The sequence below is a fragment of the Corythoichthys intestinalis genome, chromosome 22, assembly GCF_030265065.1.
Source record: "Corythoichthys intestinalis isolate RoL2023-P3 chromosome 22, ASM3026506v1, whole genome shotgun sequence".
Classification (NCBI taxonomy): domain Eukaryota; kingdom Metazoa; phylum Chordata; class Actinopteri; order Syngnathiformes; family Syngnathidae; genus Corythoichthys; species Corythoichthys intestinalis.
The window spans coordinates 30,685,545-30,709,230 of NC_080416.1; the positions used below are offsets into that span (position 1 = coordinate 30,685,545).

The 23,686-nt window shown below is 39.7% G+C and overlaps 1 protein-coding gene across 2 annotated transcripts in view; it reads left to right on the top strand.

The window, feature by feature from the left end:
- pex1 (peroxisomal biogenesis factor 1) overlaps positions 1-18,558 on the top strand; it is a 43,287-nt gene extending 24,729 nt beyond the window's left edge. Inside the window, exons 14-24 of one of the 2 annotated variants that reach the window (XM_057827706.1) lie at positions 2,564-2,753; positions 2,834-3,000; positions 3,067-3,201; positions 6,303-6,367; positions 6,560-6,702; positions 9,106-9,209; positions 9,353-9,529; positions 13,412-13,624; positions 17,309-17,476; positions 17,541-17,671; positions 17,744-18,558. In XM_057827706.1, the coding sequence (XP_057683689.1) occupies positions 2,564-2,753; positions 2,834-3,000; positions 3,067-3,201; positions 6,303-6,367; positions 6,560-6,702; positions 9,106-9,209; positions 9,353-9,529; positions 13,412-13,624; positions 17,309-17,476; positions 17,541-17,671; positions 17,744-17,816 (1,566 nt within the window). In that variant the 3' untranslated portion in view covers positions 17,817-18,558. The remainder of the gene's footprint in view (positions 1-2,563; positions 2,754-2,833; positions 3,001-3,066; positions 3,202-6,302; positions 6,368-6,559; positions 6,703-9,105; positions 9,210-9,352; positions 9,530-13,411; positions 13,625-17,308; positions 17,477-17,540; positions 17,672-17,743) is intronic. The other variant, XM_057827707.1, reaches the window with a different exon arrangement.
- Positions 18,559-23,686: the final 5,128 nt, after the last annotated feature.

The window sequence follows — 23,686 nt, forward strand, 5'->3', positions numbered from 1 at the left end:
TTTGCCAATTTTTGGACATTTTACTGTCTAAACTAGCTTCTTAATAAGGTTGCAACAACTAATCAATTAAAGGGAATAATAAATTAGTTGCCAACGAATTTGATAATTGATACAGTTGTCGACTACCATTAAAGTGCCTGTGACACGAAAAAGCATGTTTATTTCATAATTATTATTTTATGCTCCTGAATGATATGGACCGCTTGGATGTGTGTGGAAGCGATCGCTATATTTATTTAGTTTTTTGAATCCCGCGCCAGGAAAATGAGTGACTTCCGGCTTCGGTCTTGCATTAAGGAGGAGGGCGCTGTGATGTGTACGGTAGAAGACGTCCTCTTCACGCTACAGTGTACTGTTGTGTATGAGGACGAAGGATTCAGCTGATTTTGCGGATTAATACGTTTATTTTTCGCATCACGCCAGCCAAACGGCTGCAGAAAAATCATTCTGTATGACGGAGAGGCGTATGCGCCTTTTTGGAGTTTCAAAAGGTTCCCATTCACCGTGGATATTTACTGTGGGACCATTGGATTTACGAGGAAGTGAGTAAACATCTTGTTTTGTATTATATCAAATACGAATACAGCGATTACAAAGTAAACACTACAAACTTCCTTTAAATGAAGGACTACTTACGTTTGATCATTGATAGGCATGTAAAAAGCTCTCCTAATGCATTAGCAGCAGCACGTTAGCTGCGTTAGCTCCAGCCACCCTCCTCCGGGGAACGAACTGTAAATTGCTCTCCGCCGGGCGGTTTGCCGATCCGCTAAGACATTCGACAACCGGGTCGTCATGTCAAATAATCCAGGATAGCTATGTGTGATTTTCCGCTTTGAAGACTTTGAAACATCACTCGGTTCGGGTTAGCATATCGGCTAGCTGTCACGCCTTCTGGTTTGTTTACATTCTCCGAAGCCGGGGAAGGGAAATGACATATGTCCGATTTAGGTGTCATAAAATATCGTTCGGGAGGTGCGACAGTAAAGGTGAAGTCTACAGTTTTGACCATTATGGAGTAATTTTGCCATGTCTTCCTGAATAAATGCATTTTTATTTTTTCATATTCCATTCAGCACAAGACTGTTATTTGTCATGACCATGCCATTTATTTAGCAATTGGGGAAAATACTTGGATAAAAAGAGTATCCTGTAAAAATATTGAAGTAAAGAGACAGAAACAATGACATTTTGCCGCTCTCTTCGTCGCGTTTTCCTCATTGTGAATAGTTCCCCCTCAACGGGCTGACTGGTCCTTCTCAAGCCATTTATATAGCTATCGGGGAAAAATACTTGGGTAAAAAGAATATCCTGTAAAAATATTGGAGTAGAGAGACTGAAACAATGACATTTTGCGGCTTTCTTCGTCGCGTTTTCCTCGTTCTGAATAATTTCCCCTTAATGGGCTGAATAGTAAAATCGATGAGCCAAGTCTACCGCTGACGTCATCCACCTGTTGGGGACGCTAAAGCCCTATAATGGTAGGCGTGGCTAACCGGCAGATTAAAAGACTAATTTCTCGTCATCTGTGCTTTGCTAAATTGTTGTATATAGTCGAATCGTCTCAAAATATGATTCTAATTCACATAATAATGACATTCTAGACTCTTTTTCTCGTGTCATATGCTCTATAAGTCAGGAAGCTGTAATAAAATATTTTGGACAGAAATAGTCATCCATTTTGTCTTAACATGCCTAAAACAACTTTAAAGTAAATAGTGTAGGTAATTGAAAGAAATGTCATTTATTCGATTAATCATTTAAATAATTGTCCGAATAATCAATATGAATAATAATCGTTAGTTGCAGCCCGAGTCATATGAGATCAAAATGGAAGTTTTTGGTCTTAATTCCACTCATAGTGTTTGGAGGAGGAAGAATGATGAGTACCATCCCAAGAACACCATCCCTACTGTGAAGCATGGAAGTGGTAGCATCACGCTTTGGGGATGTTTTTCTGCACATGGCATTGGACGACTGCACTGTATTAAGGAGAGGATGACCAGGGCCATGTATTGTGAGATTTTGGGGAATAACCTCCTTCCCTCAGTTAGAGCATTGAAAATGGGTCGTGACTGGGTCTTCCAACATTACAATGGCCTTAAGCAGAAAGCCACAATAACAAAGAAGAAGGTACAAAGGTAACAAAGAAGGTATTCATGAAAAACATATCAAGGTTCTGGAGGGGCCTAGCCAGTCTCCAAACCTAAACCCAATAGAAAATCTTTGGAGGAAGCTCAAACTCCATGTTTCTTAGTAACAGTCCAGAAACCTCATCGATCTATACAAGATCTATATGGAGCAGTGGTGCCATTTTTTTTACCATTTGCTTAACAATATAAACTCATTCTTCCTCTGGCCAAGATGCACCCTAACCCACCACCTTTGACGACCAGTCCGAGCTTCCGTTGAGTCATAGTATGATGATGTTTGACACAATACAACACACAACAGACTATTACCAACCAAATCAGAAACAGAAACTCAACTATATTAGACAACCACACATACAATCTTTTGTGGTTGAAAACGTCCTGTCTGCAATGTGTGTTTGTGTGTGTAGGCCCAGAGAAGTGACATCCTTTGTCGTGCCATTGAAACGAGGTGTGGCTCGTGTCAATCCAATTCTGTCAACTTGGATCTGTCAACTGTTGTCAGGGAGACCGAGGGATACCTGCCTCAAGATCTGCTGCTATTGTTGGAGCGAGCCCTACATGCTAACGCCGCTCGCCAACTACAAAACAACAATCCTGGTAATGTCCTTTTATACCGATATAATACCCCTTCAAATTCGTTATATTCTCCATTATTTGACATTGTGCATATTTTGCAGGTTCGTGTTTGTTGCAGCAGGACTTTAACGAGGCTCTCAGGGACTTTACACCGCCATCCCGTTGGGGGGCGGACCTCCATACTCCGAGTGGTGAGGGGCTGAAGTCTGTAGGGGGGCTTGCGGAGGTGCGGCAGCAGTTGATGGACACCATCTTGCTCCCTGCTAAGGTTAGCTGAAGAGCGCTGACATATAGTGGACGTCCATGTACGATAACATGAGCGTTGTGTTTTCAGTATCCCGTCCTCTTCTCCAAGCTCCCCATCCGACATCGTTCGGGAGTTTTGCTCTATGGTGCTCCAGGCACTGGGAAGACTCTACTAGCGCGAGCCGTTGCCAAAGACAGTGGCATGAACTTCATCAGTATTAAAGTATGTATTTGTGCTACTATCACCTCAAAAAATAGACTTTGAAGAGACCCGAAAAAGAGGACATTTTACGTGCCACCCATCAAAAAAAAAAAAAAAAATCCATCTGCACTTTTAAAAATATTCAGTTCTATTATTTTATTTATTGGTGGTAGCAGTTTCGGCCAAAATTTGCTGAAATATTACTTTATTAACAATAACAACCAAACCATTACCAATAACCAATAGTTTTCTCGTGCACACCAGATAGTTTCTAGTGCTCACAAAATATTATCGGGTGCACACTAGATTGTTTCTGGTGCGCTCCAGATAGTTTCTAGTGCGCTCAACATACCATCTGGTGCGCACCAGGTGGTTTAAATGTATTTTATTTCTGTCGATGTCCCTTAGGGGCTCCGTAAATATCCTCTCAGAGCTAGCGTTTACGTCGCATCAGCGCCCCCCGGTGTTCGAGTGGTGTAATTATGGTTTATCAACTTTTATCGAATTTTCGTTATTTATGTTGACAAAAATGATATGACCATAATTAGCGTTATCGTTTTATAACCCAGGGTTGATCTGTTTCAGCAGACAGATGTACACAAATCACGGATGACGAAACCTTGATGAATGCGCTTTTCTAAAGTTTTGCGTGCTCTAGGACACTCAAAAAATGACTCGTACCTCTTCTTGCTAAGCTAAATGGTACCTCCATGTGCATGTTTGTGAAAATGTAGTTCACGATCCCAAAAAAAAAAACTATTTACCTTGACAGAAACTACATGGCTATTATAATGCACCCTACTCTAAGAAATGGAAAAGTTGCTGGTTTCTTGTGGAACAATGAAAACTAAACACATTGGTGTTTGGGACTATAGTAAATAGGCCTGACCGTTATTGGAAAAAACTATTGCTGCGATTTTTTTGGGGTTTGCGATATTATATTGCGATTTAAAAAAAAAAAAAAAAAAAAAAAAAAAAATATATATATATATATATATATATATATATATATATATATATATATATATATATATATATATTAGGGCTGTCAAACGATTAAAATTTGTAATCGCGTTAATTACAGCTTAAAAATTAATTAATCGTAATTAATCACAATTAATTGCAATTCAAACCATCTATAAAATATGCCATATTTTTCTGTAAATTATATATATATTCTGTAAAATAAATTGTTGGAATGGAAAGATAAGACACAAGATGGATATATACATTCAACATACGGTACATAAGGACTGTAGTGGGCATTTCACTCTACTGTCATTTAAATCTGTCTATGCTGTCCTCACTTTGAAGCGTCTACTTTTTCCAAAGCTAGACAGCTAGTGAACGATGCCTTAATAATCAGACTTCTTCCTTTTTCATCTGATTTATTAATAAAATGGCCTCAAAACATTGTCCTCTTTAGACCGTAGTAAAACTACACAAAAAAAGTACACAAGCATTGCATTAGCAACAACGTTAGCTTAGCACGCTATACAGGTTCACTAAACATAAAAAAGCGTCTCATACAAAAAATATAACATTTCGCTTACTAACATAATATGTACATTCTTTACAACAACCATACTTACGGACAAATCTTGTCCAAGGATCATATAAGCACAACATTACAACGTAGGCGTCAGCCCGAGACGTCGTGCAGCCATTTTGAACGGGCAAGAAAGCAATAAACCATGTCGCAAAGCGACCACAAGAGTTCGCTGTTAGACAGCACAAAAAAACCTTGCTGTAAAACATACCAAAAGGCAGAATACTGTCTGAGCGGGACATGTGCGTTAATTGCGTCAAATATTTTAACGTAATTAATTTAAAAAATTAATTACCGCGCGTTAACGCGGTAATTTTGACAGCCCTAATATATATATATATATATATATATATATATATATATATATATTTTTTTTTAAGAAATTTTCACTAGATGACTTGAATAGCTGTTTGGAAAGACTTTGGATGACTCTCAATGACCAGTGTACAGTGATCCCTTGTTTTTCGCGGTTAATGGGGACCAGAACCCGCCGCGATAAGTGAAAAACCGCGAAGTTGTGCACCCCGCCCCCCAAATTTTTATTTTTTTGTGTGTGTGTGCTCAATGTATTCATTCAGATTTAGCATTGGAAAGAGATACATATAAGGCATGTTTTTTTTCCTCACCTTTTCCCCAAAGTATGATTTAAAATATATATATATATACAGTACTGTGCAAAAGTTTTAGGCAGGACACCTGCCTAAAACTTTTGCTTTTTATTATATTATGTATATACAGGATATACTGTATGTATATATTTTCCCCAAGTGGAAGCTTCCATGATCCTAATAAATTTAATAATTTAAAAAGTATATATATATATATATATATATATATATATATATATTAATAAATGGTTTTAAGCACTTCAAATTTTATTTTATATTATGATCAGTTTTAAACATAACTGTTAAACCAAATCATTTTTGGACAAGAATAAAGTACTGTAGTCGAAAAATGCTTGGCTTTATTAAATACTTCTGTTTATCTACCTTAGCTGTGACTCTTGATGGACATGCAGAAATGACAAACGCCTCATGATCACTTCTGGCATGTCTCAAACGTCTCCACACACGCACAGACATTCATTCCAAAGCGGCTTCCTTGCAGAAACGGTTTTACAAGTTAAACGATGATTTACAGCTGCTGCGCTGTGATGTCCGCTTCTTTGGCAAGATCAAAGATACCTGCATCGTTAACTTTAATAAGCAAGTGCTGCAGTGACTGTGAGGTTCAAAGAGCGTGTGAGGCTCTGCGCAGAGCAGAAAGCAGGGCGTATGTGGATTAAAAAAAAATAAAAACTATCGCACGTCCTTGCGATGGGACTATCGCACGCACACATCGCGGTAGCGATGTTTAAACGATATATCGTTCAGGCTTAATAGTAAATATGCTTGCCACTTTTCACTTCCTGACAGCAACTACGTCAGGCTGCGTCGCTCCTCCCGTTGTGCGCTTGCCGTTGACTTCCCACTGTGGGCTGATGCTAGTGTGAAAAGGCCTTTAGTGTATTTGTATTTTAGTGTGCTTCAGATGTTATTGTATTTGCTAGTTGCTATTATGTGTGTTTCAGGGTCCAGAGCTCCTCAGTAAATACATTGGAGCAAGTGAAAAAGCGGTCCGAGACGTCTTCCAAAGGTGACCAACATACATCTTGCTATTCCATTATTTTGTGTTCTCCTCACCGCACTTCACTGGCATCTCCTACAAATTCACCGATGATTAATAAAACTGTGATTCATGAACATATCCAATAGATGGCACCGACACATTAATTGTCCATCCATTTTTATACTGGTGCCTCGAAGTCTACTTTATCTTATTTAACAGGGCTCAGGCGGCGAAGCCTTGTGTGGTCTTCTTTGACGAATTTGATTCCTTGGCGCCCAGGAGGGGTCACGACAGCACCGGTGTCACCGACCGTGTCGTCAACCAACTGCTGACTCAGTTGGATGGAGCAGAGGGACTCGAAGGTGTGTGTATTAGGGGTTGACAATATGTCGAAAAGGTGATATATCGCGATACCAAGGGCTTAAGGTTGGGTTATAATATATATGTAATACATTACATAACATTAAATCACATATACATTAGTGCATTAATAGTTAATAATGTATACTGGTACTAGTAAGTGATTGTTATTTTAAAATGAGAAACATTGCTTTGTGAGTCCTTGGGTGCTGCTAACTTAACCTTAAGTATTATTTCACGTGAACGTAGAGCAGGGCGGTAAACCGAAAATTTACCGTTACCGAAATTCTTCATGATGACCGACGTAATTTTGACCATGTCGGTAAATTCGGTAATTTAATAAAAGAAGAAAATATAGTCTTTTCATCCCGCTTTGACTCTGTGTTGTTCGGCTATGTTCATTCCCCTTTAAGAAAGCAGACATTGTGCTTACGTTTGGAGTCACATGGTTTTCAGGAAGCCAATCAAACAGAAGCCCGGTAGGCTAACGCTAGCAGCTAACGCTAGCGGCTAACACTACAAGTAAACGGGATGAAGTCGGGCTTAAGTTAGCTTCGCCAAACTTTCACCTGACATTAAGTAAACTCTTGACGGGTTCCAGATAGGGATGGAAAAACCAAGGCTTTCTGAAACAATGAACCACTTTTAAGACAATTGCCCTAAATTGAATCACTGTTTGACACACTGCAAGAGCCCCATCTACTGGATAAACAGTGCACGTTTCTTTTTAAAAGTAAAGTTGACAAATTGCCTCAGCATTACATATCTTCAATAGAATTAAGTGGATGTCGTCTATTTCAACCAGGGGATCGTGTCGTCATTAAGTGTGATTTACACAATTAAAGTTGACCTCTTTAAGCCTGTGTCATTGCTTTTGTGTGTGAAGATGTGTTCAAAGCAGTATTTGTAATACACGACAGTGCTAGTCTTGTAAGTGGCTCGTCCTAGATGACGGGGAGTTACTATGTATTGTTTATTTTTTGTAAAAAATTACAGTACAGTAAGCACAGTGCTTGGGAACAGGAATATTATTTATTGCATACTGTAAGGATTTCCAAAATCATAAGATGTAAATAATTGAGCCGAATAAAAGAAAGGAAAGGTTTGTGAAACATTTTATTTTTTAATTAAGTATAATTTCTGGGGGGCGGGTGGATGTGTCATATTTGTATCTATTCTAAATAGCTAAACGTATGCCACTATCTAGTGTATAACAATGCGGAATGAATTTAATGAAATTCAAGTGATGATATTTTTCAAGTCATACAAGCTGTTATAAATGTTCACACAAGAATTCTTATTGTTTACAAGATTTTTTTTAATACTTAAAGTTTAGACTGCATGTGCAATTGTTAAATTGAAAGCTGGTAAATACATTTAATGAGAAACTGTTAATTTGTATTCCATGCATTGATTCAAATTTTCAAATTATATAACAGTTTGCTTGGGCGAATTTATCGTCATTTATCGTTATCGAGGTAAATCTGCTCAATTTATCGTGATACGTACTTAAGGCCATATCGCCCAGCCCTACGTGAACGTACCTCATAAGTATTAACCTTAATTAACCATTACTGAATGTTTTTTGGACCCCTATTGTAAAGTGTAGCACATGTGTCCCTTAACTAAGAAATTATAAATGCTTAGGTTCCCCCCTTAACCTTTATAAACCATTACTTTTTGTACCCTTATTGTAAAGTGTAGTACATGTGTCCCTTAACTAAGAAATTTTAAATGCTAAATTAACAAACACTAACCCTATATAGGCCTGTATATATTTTTAATTTTACCAAACCATTAGTTACTGTCTGGTTATGCATTAACTAATGCATTAGCTAATGCATTAACTTATGTTAATTAATATATTAATAAATATTAGATAAGCAATTATATTAATTATTGTAATGTTACTTAAACATTAGTTATTGTCTAAAAATGCATTAACTAATGTTAATTAAGGGACCCTTATTCTAAAGTGTTACCCATTCTTGAGTCGTTTCCTTTTCAGTAACCCAAAATCAATAGGATGTGACCTGTAAATGCCCGAAGAGGAAAAGGAAGTGATGTAAAATGCCCCAAAATGAATTCATCGGCTGCCACTGACAGCCATAGATGTTCAATCCGTATCAAGTGGGAGGGATCAAATTGATGGATCGATGAAAAGGGCTTTTTTAAATTATTTTTTTTATCACCGATAGTTGTTTTGTAGAATATCATAGAATGATTTCCTGATCCATATATCGATAATTGTTGTATCACCTTATCGTGAGATCATCGAGATCGTGAGCCTTGTATCTCAAATCGTATCGTATTGTGAGGTACCCAGAGGGTCCCACCACTAGTGTGTATGGGTGTTTAAAAAAAATTGGTGTTTGTGTTCGCTTTACAATTGTCTTGCCTTTCAGGCGTTTACGTGCTGGCCGCCACCAATCGTCCGGACCTAATCGATCCAGCTCTGCTGCGCCCAGGGCGACTCGACAAGTCACTCTACTGCCCCCCGCCTGGAAAGGTCTGATGATGTCACAGCAAGTCACCCCCTTTGTTAACTCTTTGGTTGCCATTGACTCTCGCTGTTTTTAAATATAAATTTTACCAAATGCCACAACACACACTCTGACTAGGAAATATTTTGACATCCTCATGCACATGTAGGAGGACCGCTTAGCCATCCTAAAGATTTTGAGCACTGGCATCTCTTTGGCCCCTGACGTGGACCTGGAAAATCTGGCGGAGGCGACTCATGGATTCACCGGTGCCGACTTGAAGGCCCTCCTCTACAACGCCCAGCTGGAGACGCTAAATAGCAGTCTGGATGGTAGCATGTTGCAGGTAAGTGGCGTTGAATATGTTAACCTTTTTGTCTGGGAATGACAAATGAGCACAAAATGAAGCATGGGTCAATTTCAAGGTCTCAAAAATCTTGTGGTTACACAGTGTCAAAATGAATCCATTCATGCACAAATTATAACTTTTTTTTTTTTTTTTTTAACTCTTGCGGGGAGCACCTGCCATTGACGGCGCTAGATTAGACGTCTAGTGCCGTCAATGGCAGTCAGTAAGTAACATACTATTAGAAAAAAAACAACTTTAGAGTGTTATTGGGCTGGAGCCAGAGTTTATTTCTGTTATTATTCATTTTAATTTCAATAATTTAGCGTTTATTGTAGGGATGTCCTGATCGCATACAGTGGTACCTCTACTTATAAAATTAATTGGTTCTGGAAGTAGTTTTTAACTTGTGTAAGTAAATAGGTGTTTTTTTTTTAACTGTATATGAAAAAAAGTTCCAAACATGTTACAGTACTGTACTTTTTACAGTACTTCCTCTTCCACTTTTCCTGGGAGTGTTGCGGAATACAAAACGTATATATGTTTGTATCTTTTGGCAATTATATTGTATTTCATGATTATCTTGTTACTTTTTAGCCCTTAAAAAGCACAAAAAATATATAAATTAGGCCTGAAGGATATTGGAAAAAAATGGACGTTGCGATATATATTGCCAAGGCTCCACACTTTTTGTATTGGTTACACTGGTGTGCCTTTTTCTTAAGGTGCACCAAACACAAAATGTAGACGCACCCACATTTTTCATTGTACCACCTTTAATGCCATACTTTTAATTAGGCCTGAACGATATTGGAAAAAACTATCATTGCGTTTTTGGGGGGTTTGCGATTTATTGCAATGTTATATTGCAATATTAAAACTACAAGAATTTTCTCCAGATAACTTGAATAGCTCTTTTTGGGATAGGCCTGAACGAAATTAGGAAAAAAAAAACATTGTGATGTACGTATATTGCCATGGCTCCACACTTAGTTTTTGCATTGGTTGCACCCAACTTTTTTTGTAGGCGCACCCACATTTTTCATAGCATCACCTTTAACGGCATACTTTTAATCACACTCTTAATTGCTTCATAACTAATATGAGAGGAGTCCAATCGAATTCACCCACGTTTATAGGCTCACGATGCCAACAACAGCCTTAATTTACACAATGAATGAGTAAACATTCAACATTTCAGACTGGGCTTAAAGTTTAACGATGATTAACACATTTAGTGCCTTTCATTGTAGCGCTACCGAGGCTTCTCAGGCCAGATCAAAGCTACAAACCTGTTAATCACCATTAATGTTAAGTACCAAACCGCAGCTGCACTGGTGACCAAGAAAAACTGTTTTTTGTTTTTTTTTTCTCGCACTGCTCAGTAGGAGGGAGGGTGAGAGGTTGTGGCGCTGTACGAGCATGAAGACGAAACACATAAATGTTTTTTTTTTAATTAAAAACCTGATCCTTTTCACCCGATTCCGATCCTCTGAAAAATGGCATGATCGGCCTGATTTCCAATCATGTGATTGGATTGGGGATATCCTTAATTTATTCAATGCCATTTAATCCAGACTTGTTGTATATCAAAGGGATCCAGGATCTGCACACTTGCTTTTATGAAAACAAAAGTTTTCATGTTAAAAAAAATAAACAATTGCATGTCATTCGATGTGACTAGTGCGCACATTGCGAATGGCGACATTCAAACGATATATTGTGAGGGCCTACTTTTAATCATCTCCATATCATTCATTCATCTTCTGAACTGCTTATCCTCACGAGGGTTGCGGGGGTGCTGGGGCTCTTTCACACCTAAATCCAGGCAGATGCAGAGTACACCTTGAACAGGTTGCTAGCCAGTTGCAGGGCACATATAGACATGCAGCTATTCACGCACACACTCACACAAGGACAAGTTGGTGTGTTCAATCAGCATACCATGCACTTTTTTTTGGGATGTGGCTGGAACCGAGAGAAAACCCATAGGAAGAACTTGCAAACTCCAGACAGGAAGGCCGGAGCTAGGATTGCCCCCACGATCCCAGAACTGTGAGGTGGACGCACTAACCACTGTCTCACCGTGCTACCTTCATAATGTGAAAATTAAAAAAAAAAAAAATCTTCTTCTTTTCCTACACTATGATTAACACATTTGTGACTTCGATCGTAGAGCTACCGAGCTTTCTCTTGCTGGAACAAAGCAACAAACCTGCCAATCATCGTTAACTTAAATACCAAAGGCCAGCTGCATTGGTGGCCCAAAAAAGCAGCAGGAGGGAGGGTGAGAGGCTGTACGAGCATGAAGCAGAAAAATATAGATACAGTGGGGAGAACAAGTATTTGATACACTGCCGATTTTGCTGGTTTTCCCACTTGCAAAGCATGTAGAGGTCTGTAATTTGTATCATAAGTTCTCTTCAACTGTGAGAGATGGAATCTAATACAAAAAAACATAAAATCACGTTGTATGATTTTTGAATAATAAATTTGCATTTAATTGCATGAAATAAGTATTTGATACATCACAAAAATCGAACTTAATATTTGGTACAGAAATCTTTGTTCGCTATTACAGATATCAAACGTTTCCTGTAGTCCTTGACAAGGTTTGCACACACTGCAGCAGGGATTTTGGCCCACTCCTCCATGCAGATCTTCTCCAGAGCCTTCAGGTTTCGGGGCTGCTGCCGGGCAACACGGACTTTCAGCTCCCTCCATAGATTTTCTATCGGGTTCAGATCTGGTGACTGGCTAGGCCACTCCAGGACCTTAAGATGCTTCTTACGGAGCCACTCTTTAGTTGCCTTGGCTGTGTGCTTTGGGTCGTTGTTATGTCTGTGGTTCCAGCTCTCTTCAGGTCATTGACCAGGTCCTGCTGTGTAGTTCTGGGCTGATCCCTCACCTTCCTCATGATCAGTGATGCCCCACGAGGTGAGATCTTGCATGGAGCTACAGAACGAGGCAGATTGACCGTCAACTTGAACTTCTTCCATTTTCTTCTAATCGCTCCAACAGTTGTTACCTTCTCACCAAGCTGCTTGCTTATTTTCCTGTAGCCGATCCCAGCCTTGTGCAGGTTTATTATTTTATCCGTGATATCCTTACACAGCTCTTTGATCTTGGCCATTGTGGAGAGGTTGGAGTTTGTTTGTTTGAGCATGTGAACAGGTGTCTTTTATACAGGTAACAAGTTCAAACAGGTGCAGTTACTTCCGGTAATGAGTGGAGAACACGAGGGGTTCTTAAAAAAGAACTAAGAGCCGAAATATTTACTAGTTGGTAATGTATCAAATACTTATTTCATGCAGTTAAATACAAATTTATTATTTAAGAATTATACAATGTGATTTTCTGGATTTTTGTATTAGATTCCGTCCCTCTCAGTTGAAGAGAATTTATGATACAAATTACAGACCTCTACATGGCTTGCAAGTGGGAAAACCAGCAAAATCAGCAGTGTATCAAATGCTTGTTCTCCCCACTGTATAATTTTTAAATTAAAAACAAGATCCTTTTCACCCAATTCTGATCCTCTGAAAAAATGGCGCGATTGGCCCAATTCCTGATCACGTGATTGAATCAGGACACCTCCTAGTTTATTGACATTGTATTTTTATAATCTGTTATAATCCGTGCTATACAGCACAGAATACTTTATAGAGTAACAAAACATCCATCGTCATTTAAAACTGAAGAATAAATATTAAAAACTTTGAAATTGTATTGCAGAGTGCCGATTTTAGGCTTGAAAAATATCTCATTACTATTTGTGCGGTGTCTGATATTTTGACTTTTTAAAACCTCGGTATACCTTCGAACCAGCTATCACACAACTGTTGGGTCTGGGTGGAGGTAATGACTTCTTCTTTGTTTCAGGAGACAACGTGCGACATGAGCCTGTCCTCCATGATCTTCCCAAACAATAGTAGCGGTTCTGATGACCTCGTGGATGACGGCGAAGGAGACGAGGGCAGCTGTCCGGAGTCTGCCGAGCTACAGCGTTTGGACGAACATCGGCAACAACAAGAACATCCAGGTGACGCCTGGAGGATCTACTTTGGAAGCTCCTTTGAGTCGGAGTCTGCTGAAGTAAGTTTATGGAGGGTTTTTAGAAAATTTGACTAATAACTACTAAACACTTGACTTTTTATAGAATACTCACTTAACTCATTAGCTCTCATTGACAGCGCTAGATGTCCCATTCCATCCCATCGATTTTGACTGGAAAGTCAAATGTCAGTCAAAATGGATTGGACGGCCAGCGCTTTGAATGGCACTGAAACATGAGTCCTAGTAGAAGCCAGTCTTACCAGTTTGTTTATTTATTTATTCATTTTATTATTATATTTTTTTTAAACCTGTCCTGTTCAGCTGTTTGACACGGAGAATGGAAGTCTTAAGTGTCCGGTTGGTCTGAACAGTTTTAATGTTTCACCTTGAGAGTATGACATACTCCCATTCTGATCATAAACATACCTTGTTTATTTAGACAAAGCAGCCAACAGGAAAGGGTTATGAGGGAACAGAAGAAAAAAAAACAAGAAAAGAAACACAACAAGAAATGCATTAAACGCCTACACTAACTATGACTATGTTGGTGCTATCGTCAGCTGTATGTATTTCCGGTTGACACCATGTGGGGGGCCTGTTGACCAGGGAAAGAAGGGGGGGGGGGTGTCTATAAGATTAAGTGATTGGGAGGGGTGGAGTGTACACAATTTAGCTCTGTGATCTAGAAACCAGTAATCGTGTGAATGCCCTGTGAGTGTAAGCCCGTTGGCAACAGACCCTACATTGCCCCATCGCCAATCCCGGCACCAAGGCCCCCCACCTGAGCGCGCCCAATAACATCCAGCCGTGCACGAGCCCCATCAAACAGCCACGCAGACGAGGGTGCCACCCCATGGCCACGGCCCCACCCAGCCAGTCCTTTGGGGGTGGGGAGGTGTGGTAGCCTACGCAGCCCAGCAAAGGGGCCATCGTCACCTCCCAGGGATCAAGGGTGATCCCCCGGGCCAACCGTGCCCCCATCAACCGGCCTTCAGGGATGGGAAGAGTGGACGCACCTCCAACCCCACAATCACCTGGCCCACGAGCCACAGCTGCAGCCCCCCCCAACTGGCACGGCATGCCACGGGACCCCCAATGGCCTACCAGGCCCAGGGAAGGGCCCCCTGCCGGAGCAGGCGACACCCAGCCGACACACCTGTGTCCAGTCAGCGACCCGGGACACGGAGCGCAGGGCGGATACCTAGGCAGAGAAGGGGAAGGTGGAAGCAGGAGAACGCCAAGGAGCCGCCGCGGGGCTTCTTTTAACCCTTTAACATCGAACGTGTCGGCAGCGACGCATTTACGCATATCGTCTTTGAAGCTCCGTCACGCTGTAATTACGTCACCCACGTGCCGCTGGTTGGTCTCATTTGAAAGTGCGGAAGTTGATGTCCACGCCAGTTTTTATTTGAAGTCAATCAACCAAGAAAAACAGGAGATAATGTCATTTGAATTTTATATTTTTATTGCAGTCATAAATATGCATTAAAACGCTGCATGGACCATGCATCTATCTCCATATTTCCATCATTTCTTGTCCTTTTTCAAAACCGAAAGCAGCACGAAAGACTACATATCCCAAGAGCCGTTGTGACGTCAAGAAGGACGAACCGAATGTGATCATTTTTAATAAATTTCCAAGCGAGGCGCTAACTAATGAAAGGGAGGCATGCGAAGCAAGCAACGGCCGGTTGATTTGAGCGAGCGACTTTGAAACGTGCAGAATGAATCGAAAACTACATTTAGCGCAATCTAATGCGTTTTTCATTAACTCAAGGAAGAAGATGAGCCGTATTTATCGTTGTTTTCTTTGGATGAGTCGCCGTCTCGGCGAGTAGAAGTGACAGCAGCGCGCAAACGGCGAAAGAGTAGAGTAAGCTGCGTGACATTGTGTGTGACGCAGCTCCGTGACCTGTTCAAGAAGAAGCTTTATTGAGTGTGCAAAAAAAAAAACTTTATTGGGTCGCATGCCTGAAAAATTTGAATTGAACTGAACTACTAATATTTTTTAAAATACTTTTTTTCAAAGTTATACATATTTTTCTTCATTATAATATTTTCAATTGTATGTAGATGTGTGTTCGAGAAGCTTGATTGCATGTACGTATATTCTTTTGATAAGGTGATGGGTACAACACCTAACTTCACAAAGAGATATCCTCCAAACCCTTTGTGTGTTGGATGATATACTGTATATATAATCTTTTTTCTCACTATTTTGCACTGTATATAACCTGTTTTGACCATAGTATGTGTAAAGGCCAAACACGCCTATGACCATAAAGCGCTTTGAGCGCCTTGAAAGGTGGAAAAGCACTATATAAGTATAACACCATTTACCATTACCTGCTGTTTGTGTTGAATTGTCAAACATAAAACTATCTTATAACTATCTTATATTATAACTATCTTATTTTTTTCTATTGAATGTTTATACTAACAAGTTGAATAAATATTATCAAGCTTCAAAACGGTTGGTCGAGCATGTTTGGTTGTCAATGGGACATCAACATTACAAATTTTGAAAAAAGGTTTTGGGATTTTTTTGTCTTTTGGGTCCAAAATGTGGATTATAATTGGTCAGTGAAGAAAACAACAGTTTGGACATCAAGTTCAAGGTGCCCTGTAAAAAGGGACCATTGTAAACATTGTTTTCTTTGAAATATAAAGACAACATCAAATGCATGCAAATTCGGCTAAAATAGGCTTAGGTGTTGAAGGGTTAACCGGTCCTGTTCAGCTGCTTGGATGCGGAGAATGGGAATTTGACTCTTGGAATCTGAATCTTACCAGTAGACCGCCGCGGCGTTCTGGAAAAATGTGGCCCAGATCGGATTTTAACTACATATGAAAGTGACCCAGATCGGATTTGAAATGGTCCACTTCTATGCGACTTGTCCCATTCATATCGTCAAGTTAATGCCTCACTCGAGTCGGGAAAACACGAAAAAATCGGATTCGTGCATAAAGACTTGTAGTATGAACGTAGCCAAAATGTGCAAGCTTCTCATCATCTAAATGTTGTCTGTGTGTGCATTCGCAACTAAGTACAATAAAATACATATGTGGATTGATTGAAAGATTTAAGTTGTTCATATGTATATATTTGAGCGCATGCAGTTATATTTGTAGCTTTCTGTATATCTGCGTAATTAGCCTGATTAGCATAGCATAGACGAAATAAGTACAGTGCGACTTATCGTTTTTCTGTTAATTTGTATTTGTAGAAACTACCTTGACACTTATTGAAAGCAACTGTTGTGAAGAGCAAGTTTGGTCTAGTTATTTCAGAACTGGCATCACAATAGTTCTCGCCGGATTATCTGCAGTGGTTATCATTTCCAAATCACAAGCGTAGCGCATATCCTATTCTATGCGACCTGATCCCTAATCCTGGCACCAACATTCTCATTAAAACCTTTTTATGTTAAATACTTTTGTTGGCCCCCCCTCACCCAGACGCCATCTCTAGCGGACCCCGGATAAGTTTGAGACCCTTAGTGTATAGTTTTCATCATGAATTCTTTGGCCGCCAGCCCGTCCCAGTCAAAATAGATTGGAGGTCTTTTGCTGGTAATGGGTGGTTTTTAATATACATTTTTTTTTTTTTTTTTTAACAAATTACTACAACACATGTGAAATATCATGAATACACAATGACCTGGGGGTGAATCAATTAACATTTGTGATAAAATACAAATTATCAATTTTTTACCCCCTCAGTGCGTCTCCGTACAGGACGCTGAAGTGCCGACGCCAGAGTCCAGTCTCCCACTGCCACCCCTCGCCATGCCCTCACTCAAGAGCGGCTTCCAGCCTCTCAGCCACGAGCAGCAACAGCGCCTCCAGCAGGAAGTGGCATGCATCAAGCTAAACCACCGCAGAGCGAACGTACGCAAGCCCCTTTCCTCCGCTGTGTTGCGTTCACTTGCGCTCTGTAAATGTGTTTATTTAGGGGGAGCGAGTGCGTGCCCGGTCCAAAGCCGACCTGCCTGGCATTCTGCTGCGTCGTTGCCACGTACTCGCCGCTCTGGACGCCACCAGGCCATCGCTTGGAAAAGACGACTGGAGCAGATACCAAATGCTGTGGGTGGCGCAAAATTGCTCACATTACAAAGGCTAACCAATTTTTACAAGTGTGCCATGTTGTGTTTTTAGCTACGAGGCTTTTTCAGGAGGCAGAACCACCACGCAAACGTTCCAACCAGGACAACGCGTGACGTTAGCCTGACGGTACACACAAAAGGGGCAATTGTTTCGATTATTCATCCTGTAATTACTGTACATTGCAAAGAATTTAAAGAAATATTTTGTTAGGGTGCTTGATTCCTGTCTGTTGTTATCACATAATTTTTCAAGTGATTTATTTGGTCTATATATACACTACTCAAACCAATTAGAAGAATACTTCAAAAGCATATCCGGGGTGGGAAATTTATGATCTTGAATATCTTTCCTGATAATGAAATCGGTGATGTATAATTAACAATTCGATTACGGATGTACCGAAAGCAAATTTCTTCACCGAACCCGAAAACAGACTATTGGAAACTCTTGGCCGAAAAATACTCATGCATATAATTTTTTATTTCATTTAATTATTTTCCGATTTGGCCCTTGGCCTTTGCATTGGTTCCACAGCCCCAGAGGCTTGAAAATTTTTAGAGCTGCAACGATTAATCGATTAACTCGAGTATTCGATTAGAAAAAAAATAATAAATTAAATTTTGCTGTTTCAACTATTCGTTTAGTTAAAGTAGCGTTGTCAGGTTTGTTTTGAAAGTGTTTGCATTTAGTCTTATTGATTTCAGTGGATACACTGCCCTCTAGTCTGCTCCATTTCACGTGGCTGAATCCAACTGCTCCCTGTTAAGACCAACATAAGCTCAGTTTTTGTTAGAGCTAATGTTTTTTATGCATTCGTAATTTAGTTTATAGGTATACGTGGCCGTTTTTTTTTTTTTTTTTTTTTGTGGGAATATGTGTCTGGACCATTTGTTAAGAGCATTGTAAAAAAAAAAAAAAAATGTTAACATATTATAGCATTTAAGCTCGCGGACTTTAGCCAATTATTCTTTAGTTGTACATAGATCCTCATTTATTTTTTTTATACTGTTTGGGGCTCAGCTGTGGTATTTTAAGTTTTTTATGTTCCTAATCCAATTACTCGATTACTCGAACTAACTACTTCATCGATTAATCGACTACTAAAATAATCGATAGCTGCAGCCCTAAAAAATTTTGTTTGAAAGTTGCCGATTCTAAAACCCCATGGACAGGAACAGGAGCGGATCCACCAGGGTGGCATTGGGCGGGGGGGCAACTGCCACCCTAAAAGACAGGCTTTGTCACCCCTGTTCCCATCCCAGTCGGCGCCGATTGGGGGGGGGGGGGGGCAAGGAAACCCTCGGTCAGTTTGACATGTACTGCCATCAATTAAGTAGTGATGTCAGTGAGGATCCTTATAATAATGATAGTGATAAAAACAATTTTATCAAACTTTCTCCATTAGTTTTTAAATGTCACTTATGCCTTTTTGTAGTGTCTACATACGATTTCTTTGCAAACTGATTCATTACATCTGCTATATATTGACCACGGACTTCATAATGATATTGAATGGACGCATTCCCCACACACTGCGCCACGCCTTCAGGTAGAGGGCCGTCCCACACTCCTCTTCAGTCGGTCGCAGTTATTCTCAAACACATGCAGCAATCCAATGCCGGATTTAGTTTGAAAAAGTACAAAAGCTGTACCGTATACAAACAGGAAGGATTGTCTCAGGAGTGATTTGTTCGAGGAGTCAAGGTAATTATTATATTTTTCGTACCATGCATGAATTTTCAAATGTAGTGAAAAAAATCAAGGGGAGAAATTAACCGCGACGGCATTGGTGTCATAATTCGCAATATTTACGCAAAGTAAATGCTAACTGCCCGTTTTTTTGCTTTTAACCAAGAATCGAGATTGTTTTACGTTCATTTCTATAAAGATTTAATTTTAAAAGATTTAAGCATTTATTCACAAAGAATTTTCCACGTAAAAAGCTCTTTGTGGTGATAAGGCGGCGCCACAGTGGCTTAAAGACTAGCAGCACATTCGACATATTTACGTGAAATAAATGCTGACTGCCCTGTTCTTTGCTCTTTTATCAAATAATAGAGACTGTTTTATGTCCATATCTATAAAGAATTCAGGGATTTAAGCATTTATTCACAAGAATTTTCAAAGTAGAAAGCTCTTTGTGTTTCCACTTGGTCAGCTTTGATGGAGATAGACCCCCTATTAATTGACCCCGCGCCCCGACAATATATCATAAAGTCTATGTATTGACACAATGGGTGTAACAATTAGGCCATGTATACACGTAGCAGGGTATTTGGCAAAAAGAAGAACTTTTTCTTCGGTTTGGCCTATCATCCACACAGACATGCACATTTTGGGCATTGAAAATGAGGATCCTTAAAAACTTAAAGGTGAAGATGTGCGAATTCTGCATTTCTAGCGCCATCATCTGTACACTGATAACCGAAGATCTAACTGTGGAAACATCACTGTGACAAACTTCACAACGTCATACATGAGACCAATGTTTACATTCGGAGTAAACATGGATACCTTTGCAGTGGGTTTAGATATAATAATTAGACAGGTGCTTTTAGCTTCCAGTTATTTACAAACTCTTGCAGTGCTTCATATTGAAGAACACAAGCGAAGGATGGGGGGTTTATTTTTGAAAATTATTTTTCGCCCATTGTTATGAATGTTTTTAAAAACAAATGAATGGGGTTGGCTGTTGAAGCTTTGTTTTGATATCTACAATTGTGCTGGTGTTGACCTAATTATTTTTTCCGAAAGTATTACGGTGGGGTCCTCTGTTTTAAAAAACCCTGCTATGTGTAGACATGGCCTTAGTCGATGTGGATCAATATATCAATTCGTTGCATAATTGAATGTAATTCGATCAAAAAGATTATAAAGTTTTCTTCAATAAAATGTTTCATCAACAAAATTGTCATACACATAAAAACTAATTTATTTAAGTAAAGTGGAACTCATTCATACATTTTCCGAGCCGCTTATCCTCCCTGGTGCTAGAGCCAATCCCAGCTAACTATGGGGTACACCCTTAATTGGTTGCTAGCCAATCGCAGGGCACAAGGAGACTAACAACCATTTGCACGCACACACTCATACCTAGTGCCAATTTAGTGTGTTCAATCAGCCTACCATGCATGTGTTTGGGATGTGGGGGAAAACCGGTGTACCCGGTGAAAACCCACGCAGGCACGGGGAGAAAAAGCAAACTCCACACAGGACGGCCCGGGATTGAGCCCTTGATCTCAGGTAAATTGGAACTGATTGTGTTAAATATGAGTTGTATTTAAATAATCGATAATGTATTATACCGTCGTGAAATATTTGCCACCCCTCAAAAACTTCCTGACTCCTTCTTGCCACCCCATAAATATTTTTCTAGATTTGACCCTGTCCAATGGGTCCCGGCGGCAGTGAGCGCTGGTGTCGTAATAGCATTTTGTTCGCTAAAAGTAGACACACGACACGGCAGATGAAACTTATACGAATGCGCTTTCTTGGAAGTTTGGAAAACTGGGGAAAAATAGGTCTGACGTCCCCAATTGCTAATCTAAATGAGATCACAATGTACGCTTGTGAGGACCTATAGTTCACTACAAAAAAATTCTCGCTGAAACTAGTAAAGCCCTTTACAAGGCTGTTACGATCTCTCCTGCTCCTCAAAATAACTTTTTTCTTGTGCAAGAAAAATCAGGTAGAATTGAGTGAGAGCCAGGCGAGTGGGCCGAGTTCTAGCAGTGACAAAGCCGAGCCAAGTCGCTCCCAGCTGGATTAAACGGCGACTGGTAAAAAATGTGACAAAAAGAGGAAGTAGTCATGCCATAAACTTATTGTACTAAACCATAGCAAAGTTTGACTGTTGCTATACTCGGATTAAAAAGTGTTCTAATTATTTTGAGCAGTGTGTTTGTATAACACCAATTTGAAAAATTGACATTTTTCTGTATACAAAATTAAATAATGTTATGTGTTGATTTATTTTTTATTAAATTATTTCAGCACATAATTGCAAACTGTTGTCTTCAACCACCACAAGTACCTTAAGCAGGCATTTTATAGTGTTTGTGTTCTACCAAAAACTGTTAAATAACAATGATAATGCTTAGTGGATGGAAGATTTTAAAGTTGTTGCTGCCAAAGCCTGCTACATCGCCGAAACGTTCTACATGAGTCGAATTTGACACCCAAAGAACTACCGTGCGCTCTAAACTTGTTTTGTTCAGATGCATACAGGCAGAACGTACTAAAAAATGCCTTAGGAAAATACTAAAATGTAGTTATATCAAATAAGGATGGTTTAAATACGCTACGTGACTAATGTGGTCAACTGCTTCAAAGGTAACACAAAAAAACAATGGTTAAAAGTATGAGAGGGTAATACGTGCAAAAAGTATTTTTGAGGCAATGAAAAGGTACTAAAAAAATTAAAAGAACTGCTTCTAACTGATGTGCGCATGCATGCGGATGCTTGCGCAAGCGCGCTGAGCATTGTGTAGAATGTTTCGCCGCGTAGGAAGGAATTGCTGAACACCAGTTGGATAGTAATAAAAGCCCTTTACTTCAGCCTGTGCAAGAATTTCACCAGCAGTGGGTATTTGATGAGATGCTTTCTCTTAAGTTTACCTAACAGTTAGATGCTACCAAACTCTATGTTCCAGCCAATCACCGACTCAGTCTTATACAGAGGAAGGTAGAGTAGCCAAAAATTTTTACTAGGGCTGTCAAACGATTAAAATTTTTAATCGAGTTAATTACAGCTTAAAAATTAATTAATCGCAATTCAAACCATCTTTAAAATGCCATATTTTTCTGTAAATTATTTTTGGAATGGAAAGATAATCAACAAGATGGCATTAACATTATTAACATTCTGTTAAAGCGATCCATGGATAGAAAGACTTGTAGTTCTTAAAAGAAAAATGTTAGTACAATTTATAGAAATTTTATATTAAAACCCCTCTTAGTGTTTTCGTTTTAATGAAATTTGTAAAATTTTCAATCAAAACATAAACTAGTAGCCTGCCATTGTTGATGTCAATAATTACTTACACAATGCTCATGGGTGCTGAAGCCTATAAAATCAGTTGCACCCAAGCGCCAGCAGAGGGCGGCAAAACTCCATAAAACACAATTAACAAGTGAGCGTTTCACTGTACCGTCATTTAAATCTGTCTGAGCGGGTAATCTGCGTTAATTGCGTCAAACATTTTAACATGATTAATTAAAAAAATTAACGCCCGTTAACGCGATAATTTTGACAGCCCGAATTTTTACTCAAGTAAGTCGTCCAAAAAATGTACTAAACTACAGGTAGAGTATTTGGTGAAAAGTGTGTTCAAGTGTGGAGTAACTGCTTGATTTTTTTTTTTTTTTTTTTTTAGCAGTTATCTATATGGACTATTGTTATATTGATACTGTACAATAACCCATTACATAATCACATTAAGCCAAGAAGAAGAAAAAAAAAAAAGCTACATAAATGAAGCATTATTCGTCCAAAGAGCATGACTGCCCTCTGGTGGAGAAAATAGTTCGGAGTTTGAATAGTGAAGCGTCACTTCATAATTACTATTTTGGAGGGCTGCAGCTATCGAATATTTTAGTAGTCGATTAATTGATGGCCGCTACTCCTCCGCGTTGAGAGGAGCCAGTTGAGGTGGCTTGGGCATCTGGTTCGGATGCCTCCTGGACGCCTCCCTGGAGAGGTGTTCCGGGCATGTCCCACCGGCAGGAGGCCCTTCGGTCGACCCAGGACACGCTGGAGGCACTATGTCACTTGGCTGGCCTGGGAACGCCTTGGAATCCCGCCGGAGGAGCTGGCTGAAGTGGCTGGGGAGAGGGAAGTCTGGGCTTCCCTGCTAAAGCTGCTGCCCCCGCGACCCGACCCCAGACTAAGCGGAAGATAATGGATGGATGGATGGATTAATCGATGGACTACTTAGTTCGAATAATCAACTAATCAGATAACATGAAAAATTAAAATGCCTGAGCTGAGCCTCA